Raw genomic sequence first — 23,504 nt, 5'->3', positions numbered from 1 at the left:
AATCACTATGACGCTAGTGGGAACAACCGCAGCGGAAGACTGCAGTTGCCGATGAGTTAACAAAATGTCGGTAGTGTGTACAAACGTCCGCGCAGATACTTGATCGTCGAGTATCGGATACTTGTATCGTATCCCTGTGGAAGAAAGGCCTTAGGAGGCTTGTCTCTCTTCTCTTCTCGTCAGCTGTCAGAAGTGAAGCATTTTGATCAGAAGAAGGCTCACATACCTGATTTTGTGGAACCAGGAGACATTGCCAGACACCTGGTGACAATCCTCGTAAACTATGTTGAAGGGGTTGTGCTACTGTCAAGGAAAGAAGGTTAAACACGAGAGATAGCTCAATAGGCATATGAATTGAGAGTTTACAGCAGCTATATAGACCATTTTAACATACTGAATTCTCCACAGATCTGCACGCAGCTGGTCCTATTCCTCGGCCACTTCCCGCTGAACGGCGGCTGCCAGCTGTCGTCCATGGTCAGCGAGAACGACGACTCGCCGGGGCTGGGCGCAGAGCTCGGCACGCCCGTCCTTACGGCTCCGCATGTCCAGATGTTCCGCCTCAGCGAGTCCGTGCTGGCCTCCCTCGTGGAGCTGCCCGCACTGGAGATGCCGGGCGGAGGAGTGGCGCCAGGTAGCTAACTAACAAACATACCTTGCTGGCAACATTTTCGTCACTTCACTTATTTATTTATTTATTGGATGATTTGTATAGCCCGCTTTTGTGAGATATCACCTCAGGGGCGCTTTACAGTTAATGCAGATAATACAAAAAAAAAATATATACTACAAATTGAAATTGAAATTAAGTTAAATAAAATGAAGTATAGAAACAGGTGACACGAAGATGGAGAATCTGCTGCAAGAATCCTAGCAGAACTTAGCAGAAGTAGGCGCTGCAACAAATCAGTACAAAAACCAACACCCCTTTATAATCAGCCATCTTGACCTTAGTGACCTCTCTTGGTGAGAATCTTCTTTTTTTAGTTAGTAAGTTTTGCAGTTAGTGTTTAAAACAATAACAAAGACAATATTTTGGGTCAGGTGAAGTCAAGTGAAAACAAGAGATTCCATAATTTTTATTTATTTATTGAGAATTAAAGGAACAGGTGCGATTTACATACATGAAAGTTATTGACAGTCATAGTACAATATGGAAAGAAGGGAAAAAAGATAAGATTAAATAAGTTAACGAGAAAAAAGAATACACGAGAGTACAAAGTTTTTAAAAGAAGAAACAAAATCAAAAAACCTCTCATGCAGTGACCTCATTATTATAAGCACTGCTAAAATGTTTAATCAGTACAAATTTATATTTCCATAGAGACATTACAAACACGGCATAACCCCCAAAAACAAACAACAAAAATGCTTTTGGCCGTGAAAATCTAAAAACTTACATTACAAATATCAGCTAACATAGCATACGAGTTACCAGTGGTGTCTAATCTATTTATAACAAAATTGTAGCCTGAAAGCGTAGTATAATTGTTACATTAATACATATTAGGGAACCTTGATCTAATGGTAGGGAACATTAACGAGAATCAACATTGATATATCAGCGTTCAAACTGATAATTTTTTAACAATTTTATGTAAAAATAAAAGATCAAAATATTCTCTTCTGTCACTTCACTTCAATGATAAATAAATTAATAATGTTCTGGGGGTTATCACTAAATATTACTGGAATCTTACCACTACAAGGTTAAGTTAACTAACTAACCATCACGCCGTTTTTACCGCAGGGGTAGACAGAGAGGACGGACCGCCAAACAACTCAGTTTTGGCACACACTTCTTGCCTCATAAAACTTTATACATAGTCTCATACATACTCTTCTATTATTCTGACTCTTGACGTGGCTTGACTCAAGTATCTGATTGACTTGATCGTGCCATGTCTTCCTCCAAAAACCATTCCAAACCATTTAAGCGTCCCTTTCTTAATCTTACTCATTACGCTTACATCAGCCTTGCATTCTTTGTGGATCTCCATATTTCTCACATAATCATACATAGTTTTACCACACATACGCCACAGGGATCTCATTTCTACAGCATTCAATCTACTTTCATTCTTTCTCTGCCAGTTCCATGCCTCACTTCCATACATCAGGGTAGGTACCAGCACTCCATTGTGATCTGCTAACTTCTCTTCTTTGGACAATTTTTTGTTAACGCCAACTGTGTTCAGTTCTCCATTAATGGAGTTACCTGTATTTACCCTTCTTTCAATATCTCTGTCAGCCTTCCCATCTGGTAAACATACCTTCTAAATACACAAACTCATCCACTCAACTCATTTATTGTGGCCAAGAGGGAAGATTCTACATAGTTGCTTCTGATTGATTATTTTTAAAATTATTGACAGTGACTTTGTCTTTATTTAAAGCGACTTTTTGATAGAGCTCTCAATTGCAGGACCTTCTCTTCTTAATAAGGAAGACATAAATATTGCATTTAATAACATAACATTTTGTGTTGCAGGTCTGGTGACAGCAGACAAACAAGTGCGGGTGATCCTGAGGGACCTCGCAGGCAAGTCCTGCTGGGATGCCTCGGCACTGTACTGTGACCCCCAGATCGGCTGCGCCCCGCAGCCCCTTCAGCCCATGCCCTCCATCATCAAGTGAGCCACCCATTCAACACTTCGAATTGAATTCTTGACGTACAAAGTCATGTAAAGGTTCCAGACGAGCATCTGATCAATGTGTTTGTGTTCTAGTACCACAACTGTGACAACAGGTGGCATCCACCTCTCCTCGCTGCCCCCTCCCTTCCCCCCGGACCAGTTGCCTGATTTCAGGATATCCCCCCCAGATCAACACCAACTCGATCATGTAAGTTTTTATTCTAAATTAGAAAAGGCGCACTAAACTTTTAACTTGACTTCACTGGTCCTTCTTCCACGTCCGTACATGACCCGCGTCGCAACCAATCATTGTTAAATACTCAAAATGTCAAAACTAAAATGCTTTCATCCTCACTCGCAACCAAACAGCTGCTGTAGCTGTCTTTTTTTATATCCTGTCATTCTTTGTTGACTGTTTTGTTCCTAGCATTGATCTAAATATATGTTGATTCATTGGCTTTAAACCACAGTAAGCACTTTATGTTTCTGTATGGTTTTTGGAATGAGCATGGCCGAATCCAAAACTGAACGCCCGGAAATCGCTATCGCTCGAGTGGTTAACAGCTCTTAATCATTAAATCAACTGTCAATATGTCAGAATCAACAATCGGTGAGAAACTTTCGGCGGTCAAAATAACACAAACAATTATTAACCATTTCCTCGGGTCTGTTTTCGCAGTTACTTCAGTACATCAGCCACACGAGCCCGGAGGTGCTGCAGCACAACGGACAGTGCCTGAACCAGCCGGCGCCCTCCCCACTGCCCGGAAACATGGAGGATGACACCATCTCCGTCATATTGTCGCACCGGAACAACGAGACGGACTACCTTACTAAGAACACCTTCTTCATGAAGTAAGCAAGTCATGTTATGTGGTACTACACCGTCCCAACCATAAGGAGATGGGCCATGAACCATTAGTATTATTAATAAAATGGAGACGGTTTACACAGTTCCCGTGAGCACTTAGGCCGTGGGCCCATTGTACTATTTACCTCATTCCTTTGACAGTAACCCGGCCGCTTTGATAAAGTTCATCAGAGTTATCATCGGATATTCGGCTATGTTTCCTGATTCAACAATTTGTCTTCCCATGTAGCTGAGCCTTGTTCCCATCAGGGCGGGACATTGCATCATTGCATCTCTTCATCCTCTTCATATTTACTGCATCTATTGGTGTTTTCCACTCCCAAGTCATGTGTTGCCTGAGTTGGCGTTAGTAGTCCTACCAGTTCCCTCAGTGGGTACACTATCCACATTGAGTAGTTACCCTGTCCATTTATGAGTACTATGGATGTCATGAACCGTTATTACTATGAAACCGCAAAAAAGTGTCACCAAAATTGTTAACTCACACTACTATAAATTGCTTCTATGTAACAAATGCATACTTTTCATTGGCTCCGCTGCTTTGATAGTTCGTACATTTTGGTCGTAGCTCGGCGACAGTCGGAATGCTTCCATGCCATATCTCCTTCTGTTTCTATTATCTATGATCCCGACATATCATGTGTCACTATGAGACAACGAGACAATGCCATCCCCATTTAGGAATGATAATGAGGTTGAAGTAAGTTAAGGGGAAGGTTGGGAAAAACTTATTCAGATCACTAAACCCAAACTAAACATGAAAATGTTTGTAATTGCAGCCTGGACAATCCCGATGAAGAGTCGTCTCTGACGCCCGAGTCGGCGGAGCTGCCGGACTACAGCCCCGTGTTCCGGCAGTGCCGCCTGCTGCTCAGCCAGCTGGGCTTCGTGGGCTGCTGGGGCCGCGGGGCTGTGCATCTGCTCAAGCGCTCCGACCGCCTGCTGAGGGAGCTGAGGAACCTAGACGCCCAAAGGTAATACTGAAGCTCCAACCCACCATTACCAAACCGAAAACATAGTTCCAACGTTTTGCCTAAGAATGCTTTGCTCTTCTCCATATTGTCCAAACTCCTATGTTTAGACCTCCCTTAACATTCATTGAGATTAGTAAGAGTTTTGTTTATTTTAAGTTCATCAGCAACTAAGTTCATTATGCCATTGATAAATGAGGAAAACAATAGTGGTCCCAGATGTGACCCCTGTGGAACGCTGCAGAATTTTTCATACTGGTGTGAAAAGTATGAACTGAGTTTATATGAATTTTTTCTTTTCTTTTCTTCACTTCTGCCAAGCACCATTTTCTTATATTGCTCTTGCTGATTTGTTCAATGTGTCTGTCTTTATTGCAGGTGTCGAGAGACCCACAAGGTGGCTGTAATCTATGTGGCACGTGGCCAAGAAGACCGGCAAGCCATCCTATCCAACCGAAGTGGCAGTCCGGCCTACGAAACCTTCCTCGCTGCCCTGGCCTGGGAGGTAAGTTATGTTTATTACTATGCATTTTAAGAAGCTTCTTCAAATAAGGTATTGAGTTTAAGTGATACAATTTTTTTTTTTTTTTAAGGTGGAGCTGGAATCGCACAATGGCTTCTTAGGGGGCCTGCAGAAAGGGGGCTCCGGGGGTGTTAGCGCTCCTTATATAGCTACGCTCACCCTGGAAGCCCTGTTCCACGTGGCCACCAGGATGCCGTCCAATACTTCCGAAGCCATCCACAATAAGGTGAGTCTTAAATAATCTCACTTATTTTTAGGTATCCAATGGGAGATGGCTCATTTTTAATAGTCTGCTTGTAGGCGACATTTTAAATTGTTTTCCAAATATTTGCGTGTCAAAAATTGCATTTTTAAATATGACTATAGACATTTCCACTAGACCATATACAACTAACATACAGAATTCACGCATTTATAAATTTGACGATTTAAATTTTTTTTTTATAAAACCTTAAAAGATGGGATAAAATGTGAAATAGTTAATATTTGGATGTACGATTTTTGGAATGAGTGCCGTTGAATCCAAAACCTAAATCCGGAAATCTCTTTTGCTCATGGTGGTTTTTTTTTTTTAAATTGTTATAGAAGGTAATATTGTGAATTTATATTCTGTTTTAATGTTTCAGACCCGTCACCTTGGCAACGACGAGGTTCACATAGTCTGGAGCGAACACTGGCGCCCGTATCGGCGCGACACTCTGCCCACGCAGTTCTGCGACGTGCTGATAGTTCTGTACCCGCTGCCCGGCCAGTTGGTGAGATGCACGCTCACCAGGAAACAGGACGTAAGCGAACAATACCACGTTGTAGACCTTACTTCTTACTAAAACACAATAAATAGCGTAGAAAATTGCATGGGGGAATACAAAAATTCAAGTAAACTGCTCGAAAGCAGCTGCAACTGCTGACCCTGTACAAATTGCAAGTGCGCCCCACTGTTGAATTTGAAAGTCCCTTCTGGTTTTGAGTTCCAAAGTACTTAAAAAACCCTTGACTCTGTGCAGAAACGGGCGGTCCATTTATCCCTATCTTAACAAACAGATTGTAATCTCTAGAGCACAGTTGTCAGGTGGGATTGCTGTCCTAGAACAAGAAGAAGATAAGATACAATAGAAAATTCCCAACATTTGTCATATGAAAATGGGTCGTTTCTACGACTCATTCTTGAGTTCAACACCTCGGCTGTCAGATGATTTACCGGTCTCCCTGTTTTTTCTCCCCTCAACATGGATCTCTTGATGGCCCATGTTCAGTCTTTCCTCTCCTCAAAAAGACTGTCAATCGTCAAGCTCGTTATTTCTTACAATCAAAGGGAGAAAATTTGTATTTGTATCATTCTCTTCTTTCTTTTCTTTGTTTCATAGACATGGTTTCCTTATTTGTGAGCTGTTTTTAAATACTTCTATACAAAAATAATCTCGCAGTGTAATCATTTTGTACTGTACAGCAGAAGTGTAATATATATTTACTTGACAGCTTAATAATCTATTTTTTATTATCTCCCCAGGTGCCCATGTTTGGGCCGCTATTCGACGAGTGTGTCCTACCCCTGCGGACGGCCGCCGGGCTGGTGCGCGCCACGGCGTTCAATGCGAGCCGTGCCGTCCGCGCCACCATGACCTTCTACCAACACGCCTACTCAGAGCGTGCCAGAAGTTTGGACGCCGTCGTAGCACAGCATAAAGAGCCCACCACATTTGAGCAGTTTATTGGCAAGGTGTATTCGCCGCTCCCTGCCACGGCACTGCGACAAGCTAAAGGTAAATTTGCACCACATTTAACTCATCCAGAAATTAAATGTAAATGTGTAGCCACTCTCAATAATCCGCTACTTGATTATCCGACAACTACTATGATCCGTTATTTTCACTAGTTGAAAGCACAAAATCAAGCTCTATAATTCGCCGATATTCATATGTCAAATTCAATAGTCCGTCACGTATCTTACTCTAACCGCCGTGTAGCTTGCAAGAACTGACGATTTTACCAGTCACCAGAGTTCATTATTGTTGTTTTAGAACATTTCGGTTAGTCCTCTGTGTATTCTAGCAACTGTCGCATGTGGTTCTGTTTCTTTCGTTCTGCCACGTTTCTTGTTTGAACAAGTTTACAAAATCGAGTCTTCTCGCAAGCGTAAACGTGACACCTTAATTTTAAATAAAAATAATTTAATTTAACAAAAGATCAATAGCAATGTTTGTTTGTTTTTAATATATATGTTTTAATTTTTACTGTTTCACTAATTATTGGAAACTTGTCCGGTTTTTGGGTTGGCGAATGATTGAGAGAGAACTGTATTCTTTTATTGTGTAAATAAATAAAAATTATTCTTATTGTGTATCCATTAGAAAATCTCCTGAGAAAACAGACAAGCCCATAGCTCGGATGGTAGAGCCCTCGTCTGGATAGCAAACAAACAGTCCCGACTCCAAGTACCCATTCTGGCATGTCTTTTAATTCATTCATTTGCTTGGCCTGGTTAAAGAGGGATATTGAAATTTGTTTGAAAAACTTATGTCTGTGCTTGCGTCTTACTTAGTTATGGGAACTGTCTGTCGGGCCTGAACATTTTAAGGTCTTTTGTTGGTGGTTGGTTGGTCTGTCTGTCTGTCTGTCTGTCTGTCTGTCTACTTTTCGCTGTGCTTGGAAGGAGGCTGGACAACAGTGTGGCTCTTTCCCCTTTAGGTGACTCCGGTGAAGTCCTGTTTAAACTCGACCGTTTTGCGTTTCATCTGTCTGTACCTTTTCCGTTTCAAGATGGTGACCATTTTAAAGGTTCAGTAAAGATTCTTTTTTCAAACGTGGTGTTTATTTGGACTTTCTTAAACGGCATTATTTCAATATATAAATATTATGGTACCTACCTGCCTGAAGAAAGTTTAAAAAAAGAAAAGTCGAGATAGTGTCGTCTCTTTAGACAAATTTAAATAAAATTGTAAATGTTCGTTTCTTCAAAATCTTGAATCTCCGATGGCTTTGAAATTTCGACACAACGTTGCAGTCGAATACATATGTGTTTTTACATACCTATATTATGTATCTATATTATCAGGGAAGCAAATGCAGAAGAAATAAAGAAAAAACAACCTACAATGATCTTCAAGGGAATTTCCAATGACTACAATAAAGAGGACTTTGTTGAGGACATAATCAACCAGAATGAAGGCATAAAAATAATAACTCAAGGTCTAAACAGAAGTACCCTATTTGAAATTAAAAAAATAATAAAAAATAAATTTAATGACAATGTTAGCTACATTGTCGAAATCAACAACAAAGTCAGAAAAGAAATAATAAAAGAAGGAAAAATCAACCTGGGGTATCAGCGAATATACGTGGAAGACACAAATCCTGTCGTACAATGCTATTTTTGCCTTAAATTTGGGCACACATCAAGCAGATGCCTACAAAAGGTAACAAATAAAATGTCGTGTATGCACTGTGCAGGAGACCACTCCTACAAGGACTGTGAAAATAAGGAAACTTCTCCAAAATGTAAAAATTGTGCCACAACAAATGAAAGATTCAATCTAAAAATACCAACAAATCACCTAGCAAATAATAAAGCTTGCCCATATTATCAAAGAATGCTTAAAATAGCTTTGGAAAAAATAGAATTCTGACTATATCATAAAACTAATTTACTAGTTAGATTGTATTATAAAAACTATAATATACCTTCAGTACTTTATATAAAATTCTGTATATTAATTCCCAATAATTTACATATCAATTTATTTCCATTTACGAAAAACTCTCATTGTATACTACAAATTATAATGTCGTTTAAATTCTTCAAAACTTTAAATGTGTTTAAAGAAAACATTTCACAACCGTTTAAAAACTATATACAATACGATTACCAATATCATAATATTTTTAAAATATATTCCTTCGCTTCACTGAACAAAAATGCATCAAACGCTTATATATTATTTAATCCTTTTGCTAAAACTAGAAATGGATGACTACATTATTCAACATCTGGAAAAAAATTTTTACGTAAAAAATGTAATTTGTGACAACTCTAATGACTGTAACACAATACTTCAAACGACTCCAGATTCATTTACCGTAATGCATCTAAACATACGATCTATAAAGAAAAATTTTGATCATTTTCTAGTAAACCTAAATTTATTAAACAAATATCCTGACATAATCATACTGACTGAAGCACATTTAAACACCAACTCAATCATCCCAACTCTCCCCAATTACAACTACTTTCAGAGCTCACATTATATTAACAAAAATAGTGGTATTGTTATATACACGAAGACGATATTTAAAGACGTACTCTTTACTGAAACGAATATGACTAATGCAAACTGTATTATTATAAGACTGAGCATTAATAATAAACTACCTATACAAATAATATCAATATACAGGACTCACTCTGCTGTTATATCCAGTTTTATTGGAGAATTGAATAATATTATTTTAAATAATAAATGTACAAATAATTTTCTAATTGGCGATATTAATATTAACATTGCTGAAAATAATCACACTATTGAAAAGGACAATTATATTAACATGATGACCGCTTTAAATTTTAAACCCTGTATTAATAAATATACTAGAGAATTTAATAATCAAATACCATCATGTATTGATCACATATGGTGTAATTCCAACTACATTGATAATCTTCAAACAATAATATGGAGAAACAACATAACGGACCATCATACATGTATTCTTAACCTTAACATAGAAAAACAAAACATTAATAATAGTAATAAATCTAACATGCCTAAAATATCGATAAACCAACAAATACTTCATGAAAAACTGTCTCACGAAACATGGAATCTATACTCTGCACAGAAGATGTAAATAATAGTGCTTTAAAATTTCATGACACCTTACAAAAGCATATAAAAGATTCAAGCTGTGAAATACACAAAAAAATATATAAAAAAAAATTCAAAAAAATTAAACCATGGATTACCCATGGTCTAGTGGTTTCCATTAGAGAAAAAGAAAAATTATTTAAACTTACAAAAAAATTCCCACTAAATAATTCGATTATTTTACACTTTAAAAAATACAGAAATAAACTAACGGCACTAATTAAAATGACCAAAGAAGAATTCTACAAACAAAAGATGTTAAATTCAGGTAACAGTGGTAAAAAAATTTGGAAAACAATAAATGAAATAATTGATAAAAAAAGAAAGACAAGTGACATTTTAAAACTGCACATTAACAATAATATGATGCAAGTTTCTGATAACCCAAAACTATGTGCGAATGCTTTCAATAATTTTTTTTCAAATGTCGGAAAAAATCTCGCAAACGAAATAACTAACAACATAGATAATACCACCACATCAGGAATTCCAGTAGCTTCATTAAATAAAACGGTAAAAACATTCGAAACGATAACCGAACAAGAAACTGTTGTTATAATACAAAACCTAAAAACTGAGTCCGCACCAGGTTTTGATGGGATAACCGTTGAAATTCTGAAAAAAAATCTTAACTTTTTGAAAAAACCTATTACACATATCATAAATAATAGTCTTAAAAAGGGAATCTTTCCATCTATTTACAAAAAAACTATTATTTCACCGATTTTTAAATCAGGTGATACTAAAGAAATTAATAACTACCGACCTATATCAGTATTATCAAATATCTCAAAAATTTTTGAAAAGGTAGCAAAAAAGCAACTGCTAAAATTTATTGAAACTAATAATATATTGAGTGACCAACAATTTGGATTTCGCGAAAAAATAAGCACACAGGACGCAATCATAGATTTAACAACAAAAATACATCAAGCACTAGACAAAGGCAAAAAATCTCTTGCAATATTCATAGACCTAAAGAAAGCCTTCGACAGCATAAGTCACAAAAAATTACTCTACAAGCTTAACAAAATAGGAATTATAGATAATGCCAAAATGTGGATAGAAAGTTTCCTGAACTCTAGAAGTCAATATGTAAAAATAAATAACACTCTCAGTGAACCGAACACAAGTGACTTTGGAATACCACAAGGCACCATATTGGGCCCTCTTCTATTCATATTATATGTTAATAATATCTTTAAATTACCATTAACAGGAAAACTCATTTCATATGCAGATGATACTGCAATTATATTTCAAGCGAATTCATTGAATGAACTTGAAATAATTGCTAACAATGATATCAATACGTTAAAAGAATGGTTTGATAAAAACTTATTAACATTAAATATTGAAAAAACATATTATATAATTTTTAGTATAAACAAAATAAACCCTTTTATTACATTAAATATTAAAATACATTCAAAAAAATGCATATCAAAAAAATCTACTTGCCAAAATAATGACTGTTTATCCATAGGAAATAAAAATGAAATTAAATATTTAGGTGTAATAATAGATAGTCAACTTAAGTGGAAAACTCACATAAACAATATCATAAATAGATTAAGAAAACTCATTTACATATTTATTAGTCTAAGAAATATACTTAACTTAAAAATTCTTAAAAATATTTACTACGCTCTAGCCCATTCAATAATACAGTATGGTATCGTTGCGTGGGGGGGAGCTTACAAATCATCACTTTTACCGCTGGAAATCACTCAAAGGCTGTTAATAAAAATTTTAATAAAAAAACCATCAGACTACCCAACCTTACAACTTTTCCAAGATTTTCAAGTCCCATCACTAAAAAATACATATACGAAAAATACGCTACTTCAAATCCACAAAGATCTGTATAAGAAGTCACACCATGCCATGGTTCGTGTCGAGAGCAATAGGCAAAATACAATGGGTCGCTTATGGACTCCATTAATGCATACCAGTTTTGCACAACACTATTACACGTACACTGGAGTGGTATGGTTTAATAAATTAACGACTGAGATGAGATTAGAACCGGACTTTAATAAATTTAAAAATAAAATTAACTTCACTACAATAAATAATTTAACGAATTAGAATGACGATGATATCTCAATATATTATTTTATAAATTATTGTATAAAAAAACTAAAATCTCTTCACTTTATATGTTTTTATGATTCTTTTTTTCTTCTATTTACATATGTATGTTAAGTTTTTATTATTTTCCCTTTACACACGAGTTTTAGACTCTTGTAAAGGTAAACATGTTAATTTTTATTGAAATATGTTCTTACTATGTAAATTTAAACATTATACTGTATTTTATAAAATAAATAAAAATATTAAAAAAAAAAAAAAAAAAAAATGTAGATGTCACTTGTGACAGGTAAAAACGGAAAAAACATGCTTTTTCTTTTAAACAGCGCCTTCTGTCGGTCGTAAAAGCAACACAACAGCTATTGTTTCTCTATCTGCACAGTTAGACTGAGCCACAGCAATGCGTGGCAGAGTACAGCTAGTTTTAAATAAAAAAGGTTACATAAAATATATGGATTATAATTATGTAGGGTAGGTTTTAACCCTTCCAGTATTAAAATATTTTTACCTACAAGTCCCAACGACGTGATGAAATTTCAAAATGCTCCCAAGGTATCTAAAATGTGCTACATGTTACTTTTTTTGAAGTTGTCGTAAAAATAAATACCAGTTTAGAAAGTACTTAGATAAAATTATCTTTGAAATATTTATATTTGAAATAAACATAGCTTTTTCAAAAAAAAAAAAATTTTAATAACAAACATGAAAACTTTAAAAAAAATTAACGGGACATTTCAACTCAAAACTAGGGAATTAATAAGAAAACTCTCACTTCACTATTTATGCCGTTTATTCAATTAAAAAATATAAATCATTTTTTAACTTTCAATTGTCAATAAAAAATTCCCGCCAATTTGTAATCATACACTTTGACAATGTGTATGATTGGTTAATGGGTTCACTCATCCGTTGCCCGAGGTGCTCCTCGCGCCTCTGACGGCCAACAGAGAAACTGCTCCATCTGCTGCGGTCGGCAAGGAAGGGATTGACTGGACCTACACGACACCCGCGAACAGGCAGTTCCAACAGCCAACAGCTGGGATTAGAACTGGGCGACATCAACGGATGTGGGGTGGTCCGTGAATGTGTTTTGGGGATGCTGTGCAGAGGATCCTTTGTGGAATGAACCTGGGTCTTGAATAGACTGTTGTAAATTCAATTAGCAAGTGTTTGTTTAACAGCGGTATTTTATTATAGTTCTCTTGACTGTCTGCTAATATCTCCAGCCCACTAATGCTTCAATTTTTTCTATGGTTTCATAGGTTACTGTCAATCTGTCAATGTCTTTTCATTTTTATTTAAATTTTCTCCAAATTATAAATACTGTAATTAATTAGCATTATTTAATTTTTAAATTTTAACTCTTATTCTAAATTATTGCTTGCAGTTTCCATAGAAGCATTGTCAATGTTTCTTTTGCTATAAACTCAAAGAGTCATTAAATATTATACATGGCAACAACTCGAGGGTTTAATGTCAAACAACTTTATCTACAAATAATTCTAGGGATTAGTCAAACAATGTTATCCACGAAAAAATAATCATTTATTCGAGGGGTTGAAGTCAAATAATGTTATTTACAAAAAGATATACATACCATAAATATTATTGGTATGGTATGTTTTTTTGTAGATTTGACTTTAAACCCTTCAATTATTGATATATTTTTTTGTAGATAATACATATTGTTTTACTTTAAGCCCTCAAACTTATACCGCCTACAGAGAACATTTTTGATATTGTGAATATACAGTAAAAGTAACGTCAGTTTTAAGCATTATTTAGTGATTAAAAAGGACCCCAGTAATATGATACATAATATTATGATAAATTTTAGGAAAACATCATACATAATTTTTGTTCTATTTTAAACTTTATATAAGTGGTTGCGTTAACCAATGGAGAGGTTTTTTTTTTACCCATTTCAATTTCATAATTCTTGGAATTACCTGCAATTATTGATAAAGATTTAAAAATGTCTATTCTTAAATCATATTGTTTATCAAGTGCCTCTGAAGAATTCTTATTCCTTGATGCTGTCATATAAACTGTCTAACATTCATTTCATATACCATTTCTTCAATACAGAATCCAGTCTAGCCGCAGCGCTTTTAGACCACGGTGGTAGCTCCGTCCAAAACCGCAACATCGCCAACTGGATCAATCACTCGGTGGTGACCGCCACAGCCCAGGAAGTCTCCCAGCAGACCGCGGCCCAGCACGGCTTCTCGCCACGCCCGCACAAGCGGCTGGGCCCCTTCAAGAGACCGTCGCATGCCTCCGACAAACAACAGCTCACCGCGATCAACCTCGACAGACAGAGCGCTCAGAATTCGGGAAGTATCACGCCGCCGCATAGCCCCACGCTGCCCACAACCAGACGGCATCGATAGTGAAACAAATTAAGCGACGAATCATTTTTTTTACTCTTTGCAACAATTGTTTAGTAGCCGAAAATATCTCTTGTTTCCTAACCAATATAGAGATAAATTGAAACTCTTATAAGGTTTTTCAAAGGAACAAAAATAAATTTTTATCTTATCAGATTTCATAATTTGAGAGTTTTTGCTGCATCATAAAACATAGATTTTAATTAAGATTGAGTGGCATTTTTTGAATTGGGAATCTGCTTTTCTAGCTTTATTTTATCTATGACTCATTCCAAAAGATGGCTGCCAGACAAAAGTCTCAAGCACAAGTTTATCTGTGGATTCAAGTATCTTTCACCAATTAGAATAACTTAATACATGCTAATATTTGTAGAAAATGGCAACCAATATCCGATTTAATAAGAAAAGCATCTAAACCTTAACACAATAATGTGTTTAACTCGGTAGCATAATGATATAATACGTGTTTGACTTTGAGTCGAAAGGTTGCGGGTGCCATTCTGTTAGCAGAACGAAAGCAAATATACATTCAAATTATTTTTATCATTATGTATGTGAAGTGTCTGGCTGTTATGATGTTGATTGTTAAGTTTGATAAACCTTATAAGAATAGCTTTGCTAACTAACATAAATAATATTCATTAACAAATCATATTATTGTTTTTAATTTATAATGCTTTTGCTCATCTATGTGATTGCGTCCCATTTCGCAAGAACAAATTGTCGATTCGTCACATACTTTAACAAAGTTAATGGTGATTTGTTCAAAACTGAGATTAGAGAGAAGAAATGAGAACATGTTTATTATTGTGGTTGTGTTTCATCCCTCATGGGTGATATGTTTATTTTTGTTAGTTATTATTTATTTGTATGCACAATATGTATATTATTTCTTACATTAAACATTTTTTATTTGAATCTTCAATTACACTTTTAAGAGGACTAATTTTCAACGAAAACATTATCAAAAAAAATGTTGAAGCATAAGTAAGTTTGTAGCATTCATAGGGGATAACACCATCGAATTGCTAACATTATAAAAGCGGCTATTCAAAAGCTCGGTTTGAAGCTTTTTCCACATCCACCATACTCTTCTGATCTTGCTCAGATTGTCGTATTTTTTACTCTCACTCCAACGTTTTCCGAGGAATCTCCTTTAAAAATGACATCATTCTTCAAAAATGTTTTGAAGACAGTAAATTTCACTTCCAAATAACTCTATTTGTTCACGGGTTAAATAAAAAACTGCCATAATATTAAGAATCCATCCTAAACAATGCAGGAGAATATTGTATTCATTGAATTATATTCTTTTATTCGTCGAGTTACATAGTGGCGTTTCCACCACGAAACATCCAAAGCCGCTGAGTCACATTGTGCCATAAATGACACCAAATGACGCTTCCTCATAAAGCTCAATTTATTTCCTTTTCTATTATTCTCAGATATGTTATAAACAGTTTTAGAAAGAGAGAACACCAAGCTTTACATTTTTAAGTTGACCATATGTTCGCTTCAAATATTTGAATTTGAATACATATCAAGCAGAAATATTTCTAAATAAATCTGACAGGTTTTGTGACTAACATAATAATATATTGTTTAACCTCGAGGGGTTAATTATAAAAAGCTATAAAAACCAACTTAAATGCATTGTAATAAAGGTGATTTAATAAAAGAATTTTATCTTCCAATAAAATTTATATTATGTTTCCATCGATGCCTGGAAATCATTATGAGACAGAACTTGCTCTTTTTATTTACATTTTGAGCATGTTTATTCCCTATATTTGCCCTTTTAATCGACTTGCCACACTTTTTCTCTCCACTGGCAAAATCGTGATTTAATAACATGTTATTAGAAAATTGGTCCTCTCGCTTTGCTGATTGTATGTTATATTTCATATGAGCAGAGAAAACAGAATGTAATTGATCCATTTATAGAATGACGTCCACTTTTTTGCTATGTCAAGAAGCACCTTAAGATATACAAACTATTTATCAATCTACTTAATACACGGTTCTTATTTAATATTCTATTGTACCCTACTCTAAGGCATTAATTATTCTTTTAATTATTAATAAATATACATATTAGAATTATGGATATAAAATATTAAATTATGATAATAATAATTTGGAGATTTACCAATTAGGCACTTTAAATGTACATACAGTTATAGATTAAATATATATTTTTAAAACATTCCATTAAAATACATAATTATATTTTAGGTTAAGTTTGTAGATATAATCAGTTCTTCGGCATCAAAACTTTTTATTTATTGTGAAAATATTAATAACTTTAAAATATTTACAGTATGTAGGTAGATATCATAACGATGTAAATAATTTATTTTGGCCGAGTTTACTTTAAAACAAGGTTCGCCCTTGAGGTGATTTTCCACAAAAACCAATTCATTATCCAATTGTTATTATTTAAAAATGATGATGGGGCGCAAAATACAGTGAAACTCCCTTAAGATGTTTTCTAAGGGACCAGATAAAAAAACACCTCTTATGTGAGATCCAAATTTGGCATTCTTTTAAATGAAGGTTTCTTTCTAGCGTTGTACACGTGGTTAATAGTATTATTATTTTTAAATTGCATAGGTAAAATTAATTCAAATATTTTATTGTGTCTGGCTATAACAAAATCAATACTTTCGTATTTTTCAATCATAGCAAACACAAAAATCTCGAGCCGCCACTGTGTAACTCGTGTGATATAGTTCAACAAAGTTGTACATTTTATGACTGTCTAAAAAAGGTTCATTTCAGGCACCATGTTGTGACACTAGTTTTGGTTTATGATGGTTTTACTGACGAACTTCTAAAACCTCTTAAATGGGATGCAGACAATAATAACAAAGTGATACATTTTCTCAGTTATATTTTGCCGGTAGTTTTCGTTTGTGATGGATTCACTGCAGAACTTTTAAAACTTCTTAGGCGGAAAGCAGTTTTAGCTAAAACTTCTTAAATGGGACTTCGTAAGCGATTTTCACTGTATGTATATTTTAAAAAAAGTGTTTCATTAAACAGCCATGTCTTTTCTATGTACATATTTTGAAATGTAATAAAATATTTTAAATATCTGCTGTACAATCAACTTCAATGTTTAAACACTGTGTACCTACAACACAAACAGTTCTATCAAGGGTATATCATTGATAATCAAATTGTATCTTATTAATAACAATATTATTTTGATTTATAATATGTACATACATAGTTAAATTGATGAAATATAATAAAAATTAACTACTTTCTTACCTAGCGGCTAGTTAACTATTTAATAATTTATAATTTATTTCTTTCCAATGCTTTCCATTCTTTGAATCTCATCTTATTTATTTCTTAGTGCAATGATAATTTTTTCTTCATTTTGACCCTACTCTTATAAATTTAGCAAATTCCGTACAAAAAATATTCCAAATGCTTCCATTCTAACATTAGATCTTTCTTTGTCTTTGGCAGTAAGTTATTGACTAAAAAATTAACCAGTATTCTTTTAGTCTACAAAATTCTTAATTATAAATATGTACATATATATTTTTTTTTTGCTTGACTTAAATGATTATTAAAATTATTTACATATTTCTGAAGGAGATTTATGGCAGTTGTATAAGGAACAGTCTGCAAATATAATATTCTTCTGGAGCCTTCTTCTATCGGAGGTTTGCTATTATCAATCTATCAACCAAATGAATGCGCCCATCAAGCCAGTACTTTTAAAAATTATACAGGGTGTATCGGCACTAACCCGACAAACTTTAACCAGCTATTCCTTAGCACATTTGGAGTAAAAAATGTTATGGGCACTTTGCTGTCCTGTAGCATTTTTTTTTTCAATTAAAAACAAAAAAATCAAAAATTTCCACACTTTATCACTGTCATTGGCATTGCTTTTCGTGTTCAACAGCTGTTATAAGCAAGTATGTTGAAAAGCGTCTTCGCTCTTTCGCACACACTAAATAATAATAGTTAAAAATGAGACAAATGGTGCCGTGCCATTTCGTTGTGATTGTAAAAGCGCGCCAATATAGGTACACACGTACATTATTCAACGGAATTCGAATAAAATATTGCCAGATGGGTTTTCAAACTTTGACAAAGGATAAAACAGTGGTGACATGTGGTGAAAATATGAATAATAAATTTTTTATTAAAAAAAAACGTTACCGGACAGCAAAGTGCACATAAGATTTTTTACTCCAAATATGCTAAAGAGTAGCTGGTTAAACTTTGTCGGGTACGTGCCGATACACCCTGTATATTTGTTCGATATAGCGGAGGTGGTTTATCATAGTTCCCGTGAGCACTCAGGCCATGGGCCCATTGTGCTTTCTCCCATTTCACCTCATTCCTTTAACAGTAACCCGGTGCTTTTGATAAAGTTCACCAGGGTTGTTATTAGATATTCTATGTCTCCTGGTTCCACAATGTGTCTTCCCAGGTATCTGTGTTTTGTTCCCATCAGGGCGGGACATTGGCACCATACGTGAATTAGACTCTCTTAATCCTCTTCACATTTCCTGCATCTATTGGTGTCTTCCACTCCTAACAGCTGCATGTGCCTCCGATGGCAGTGTCCCGTTAATAGTCCTACCAGTTTCCACGGTGAGTGCACTGTCCATATTAAGTAGTTGCCTGGTTCATCTATGGTCTGCTCCATTTATGAGTACTTTCAATCATCTCATTCCGGGTGCCCTCTCCCATTCCTACCAGTGCTGGGATTTGACACGCCATTCAGTACATAGTTTGGTGTGGCAAGCTGCCACTCCTACGGCTGGCTCGGATCCTGCAAGCGGTGCTTCCGCCGCTTTCTTCGCTAGTCCATCATCCCACTCGATACCTTTATAATAATATAAAATGAAATATTGCATCAAAATATAAACATAAAAGTTGGCACGGTGTGAACATCCAATTGGTTGATCGCTCTAAATTTTGTTTACATATTAAAATAGTGTGTTTAACAAAGAAAATAAGAAATACAATTTGTTGTAACGATACTACTGTCCCTTAACATCACATTTACTAACTTATTTTACCTCGAGTACAATTAATATTGAATTAATCCTTCAAATGTTACCACTTTTGTAATTAATTAACATAATTATTTTTCATTTAAAAGTGCTTTGAAATGTACATAAAACTTTAGAATAATATGTTACTCATCGTTTTTCACTTAATTTCGTACGTAGGTAAAAATTGTAAAATAAAAATTTATTTTTATACTAGATTGTGATGATTTGATTGCAATTTATATTTTGTAATTATGTAATCCACTGTATTTAAAATGAAATATTCATCACCGTTTGAATCAAGTACTATGCATAATAATTTTTTGACTGAAAGTTTGTCAACATTTTATTTTTCTCTATCGAATAGACATTGTAAGACCTTTTAGTCAAAGGGCTGGCGTACTTACAAATCAATAAATATGCACGTGAATTATTATCTTATTTAATGTAAACTATATTTATAATGTATTATAATATGTACTCTGCTTAAAATCTAAGTTTTCTGTCACTGTCAGAGTCATAGAACATTCTACTAAACCAAGCATTTCAATCTTTATTTTAACTATAATCTTTAAAATAAAGTGACATAGTTCAAAATAGTTCTGTCTAGAGTGAATTTGCATATCGTCCATAGTTGAGAATCTGTCACCGCGTAAATCATCCCGAAACACCCTTTTTCCCATTTGTCAATTGTAAATTAATAATAATTATGGTGTGTAATTTGCGGTTAAACAATTATAGCCTTATATAAACAACCAATCTTTACCAATAATCTACAATTGACTAAACTGATATTTGACAGTTTTATATAGCGGAAGAGGGTAGGTTATTTGCTGTACAAACTTGAAATTTCGGAATATTTCCAAGATTTTTTAAGTGTGCTTTATATTTCTTCTTTTTAAAGATGTCATAAAAACAAATACCGTTTTAGAAACTAGATAAAATTATCTTGTTAATTTTTGTATTTGAAATATGCTTTAATATTTATAAATTAGAATTTTTATCTTGTTTATACAATAAAAGTTATAAAATAAAATTACCAGAGAATAATAAATAAACCAAAAAAAATTGTCATTTTTTGCAATTTTTAATTCTCAGATTTATATTTACAAACACATAAGGCATCAAGAAACATCACTTTCATTTAACTCTTATTAAATCATGCGGTAACAGTCAATTAAAAAATAATATTTCAGAAATAATTGCAATTTTTCAAGACTGAAATCTCATGCGTCAGTCTGCCAACATGCGATGTTGCCAGCTTTTACGGAGCACAGTTAAAGACATGTTTTATTAATAATATAAGTTCGGTTTTTTATTAGTAAGTTTGTTATTAGTTAACCGCAAATAACACATCAATTTTATTAGTAAATTCCCTATCGTTTTTCATTTCCCTTTGAAATTATTTTCTTGAAGAACTTCTTGACTGAAAAACAGGCGATCCGTGATAGTTTTTTTTATGCGAGTCAAAATTCTGTGTTAGTTCTGCCACTATTTCAATCGAAGATGCTCCCTTAAGCATAGTGCCAGTAGATTCGCCGAACGTTTGCCCTACATTTCTATACGTTCTTCATATATTTACGACTCGTTTTTGTGTTTTCTAAAACTTCGGTATCTTTGAGACCCAAGGTCACTCTTTTATTATCTTCAAATAGGTCATCCACCCAGCATCCCCAAAAATGACTTAGGTGTAAACTTAAAAGTCTAAAAAAATTGTCTTTTTTTAAAATTTTCGAATATATTTACGCGGAGATGGATTCTAATTGATGATATGTGATTTTTTTTGGATATTCTCGTTAAAGTCTAACGCAATATTTGCATAATATATTGTAGAGCATGAGAAAATAGTTGGATAACTTGGAATGGGCAATGTCAAAAATATTTTTTTGTCGTGGGACCAAATTGTATTGAAAGATTTTCAGATCAGCGCATTTTGATAGTATTTTGTCTAGAAGAGTGATCATAGAGTCAGGCTGACATAAAGGCCAGGTTCCATGCATGAATATGATGCATACCTGATCGTATAAAAAAGTTACAGTATCGGTGCTTAATAGAAGTAAATTTTTTTGTGAAAATTTTTATGTTTGTACTTTAAATGAGAAAATATTAAATACACAATATGTATATTAAAAAAAAATTAACTTAATTGCGAGCTGAAAATTTTAATTATCGTTATATTACTTAGAATGTATCTATAAATATTAATTTTGTATTAAATAAACTATAAATGTATGTATGTAATTTTGGAGGTGCTTTGTGTTGGAGAATATTTTAATATTTATTTTCAAATGTTTAAGATTTTACAGCCAAAGTATTATCGTGATTAATTTTTGAGTTATTATGCCTTGTTGCGCTTCCTACTTCTTTAAGCGCAACATGGCATAATAACCCAAAAAATAATCACAATATGTTTAACTTTGTTTTTAAGATAGTTGAGTATACCATCAATGAATTATATATCGTTTCCGTGGAGCTACGTCACTAACATTTTTGGTAAAAATAAGTTAGATTCGTCAGAGTACTTCATTTTGAGTTGTGATGAAAAATTTCCAAATCACCATCAGCAGTATTAGTACAGTATTAATTTTTTGTTTTTCCGAAAGTCATCAAACCTTATGATATTTATCGCGTATACGAACTATCCACTTCGTATTCATATGTATTATTTGACCTATCTATCAAGATAACTTAACAGTTCTTCGCACATTATATTATCAACCAACTTAATTAAACATATTGAGTACATAAACTAGCTAATTATCTTTAGTTATTATACGCCCTCACTTATTTCGCATAAAGTCATCGCAAACAATAACACTAAAATCACTTAGTGACTTTACCCACTCAATGTCAACCAACAACTGTCAAATACTTAAAACTCGAAAAAACAGATAATGCGAAATATCACTAAAAGTAAACAAAAATCACTAATATTTAAACTCAAAGAAACCCGTGCATAAAGGAATACAATTGCAGTGTCGACCTTATGCATTCATTTTGCCTTTGGATATTACTTCTACTGGGTTTGTTAAACACAAAAATTAAAATGTCACTTTATCAAGTACGGTATTTTCTACATGTTGGCCTTAACTATCCCGCAGTCAAGTGGGGGAGAAGGTAGTACATACCCAAAATTACTATCCTCCTTATATTAGCTTAACCTTTTCTATGCGTCATTAATTTGTATCACTTCGTTCACACGCGGGGCTATTTATCATCAATCTAATTTATGACTTTAAACAATAATCACGCATGGATTTTAAAATTTGTTTTAAAAAATACGTCGCTTATGTCTTGAATTATCTTTTCAAGTATAAATAAACAATCCGAACATCAATGGGGCTTGATAAAAATTCGAAGTATATATTCATAATGTAACTGATATGGTATGCCCGGGCGGCCATGTTTATTTCAAGGATAACGATACACATGATTATAAACATGCCGGAGTAGAGCTCTTCAACTGTGGTGCGATGTAAGTGGTTGATTTATGGGTGCGATGTCGCGTTTGACTGGATACATGAAATATTGACACACTTAAAAAGGTTCATATAATAAAAAATAACTACACTTAAATTTACAAAAATAATGAAATAATTTTTCTGTTATTATGTCACCGTAAATATGTATCACTTAATATATTTTTTTATTGTGATTTTGAAACAGTTCTCAACGCATAACGGCAGAATCATGGCTTTCATGTATTTCAGCAGCTTTGCAATTATTATCGACGTCACTGTCACTAATTTCAAAATCTGAATCTATTTCTAAAGTAGCACCAAATATTTCTTCGTCATTAAGACCACGACCCGACATTTTGTATTTTGGCAATAAAAATACTTTCAAAAATTGATAAAAAGTCAAACTTGTACAACTTTACACTTGATTTTTCACTATAAAAAAGTTTTAACCACGTATCTTTATTTGAAAATAATCTAACACTGACGAAATTTTATATTTCTTCAATAGTTTGAATGAATGTATGTAACTGAACTTATTTTAAAATATGATAAATCAGATTAATGTACACTGTAATTAAAATAGTTCATATCCACGAAGAAGCAAACAATAATTCGATAAAACAATGTAATCTACACGGCGAGCGTCTCTGTTTGAGAATCTTATAAAAT

General features: G+C 34.0%; 1 protein-coding gene across 1 annotated transcript in view; it reads left to right on the top strand.

Moving 5' to 3' along the window:
* LOC149417082 (putative Rho GTPase-activating protein CG5521) overlaps positions 1–17,673 on the top strand; it is a 56,757-nt gene extending 39,084 nt beyond the window's left edge. Inside the window, exons 23-32 of the mRNA XM_089640755.1 lie at positions 409–634; positions 2,492–2,633; positions 2,730–2,844; positions 3,316–3,491; positions 4,287–4,481; positions 4,857–4,983; positions 5,072–5,227; positions 5,628–5,786; positions 6,509–6,761; positions 14,046–17,673. Of these exons, the coding sequence (XP_089496881.1) occupies positions 409–634; positions 2,492–2,633; positions 2,730–2,844; positions 3,316–3,491; positions 4,287–4,481; positions 4,857–4,983; positions 5,072–5,227; positions 5,628–5,786; positions 6,509–6,761; positions 14,046–14,350 (1,854 nt within the window). The 3' untranslated portion in view covers positions 14,351–17,673. The remainder of the gene's footprint in view (positions 1–408; positions 635–2,491; positions 2,634–2,729; positions 2,845–3,315; positions 3,492–4,286; positions 4,482–4,856; positions 4,984–5,071; positions 5,228–5,627; positions 5,787–6,508; positions 6,762–14,045) is intronic.
* Positions 17,674–23,504: the final 5,831 nt, after the last annotated feature.

This window comes from Hesperophylax consimilis, chromosome 16 (assembly GCF_061612785.1).
Source record: "Hesperophylax consimilis isolate HC1 chromosome 16, BYU_Hcon_1.0, whole genome shotgun sequence".
In the NCBI taxonomy this organism is placed as follows: Eukaryota; Metazoa; Arthropoda; class Insecta; order Trichoptera; family Limnephilidae; genus Hesperophylax; species Hesperophylax consimilis.
This window is presented reverse-complemented; position numbering and strand designations above follow the sequence as displayed.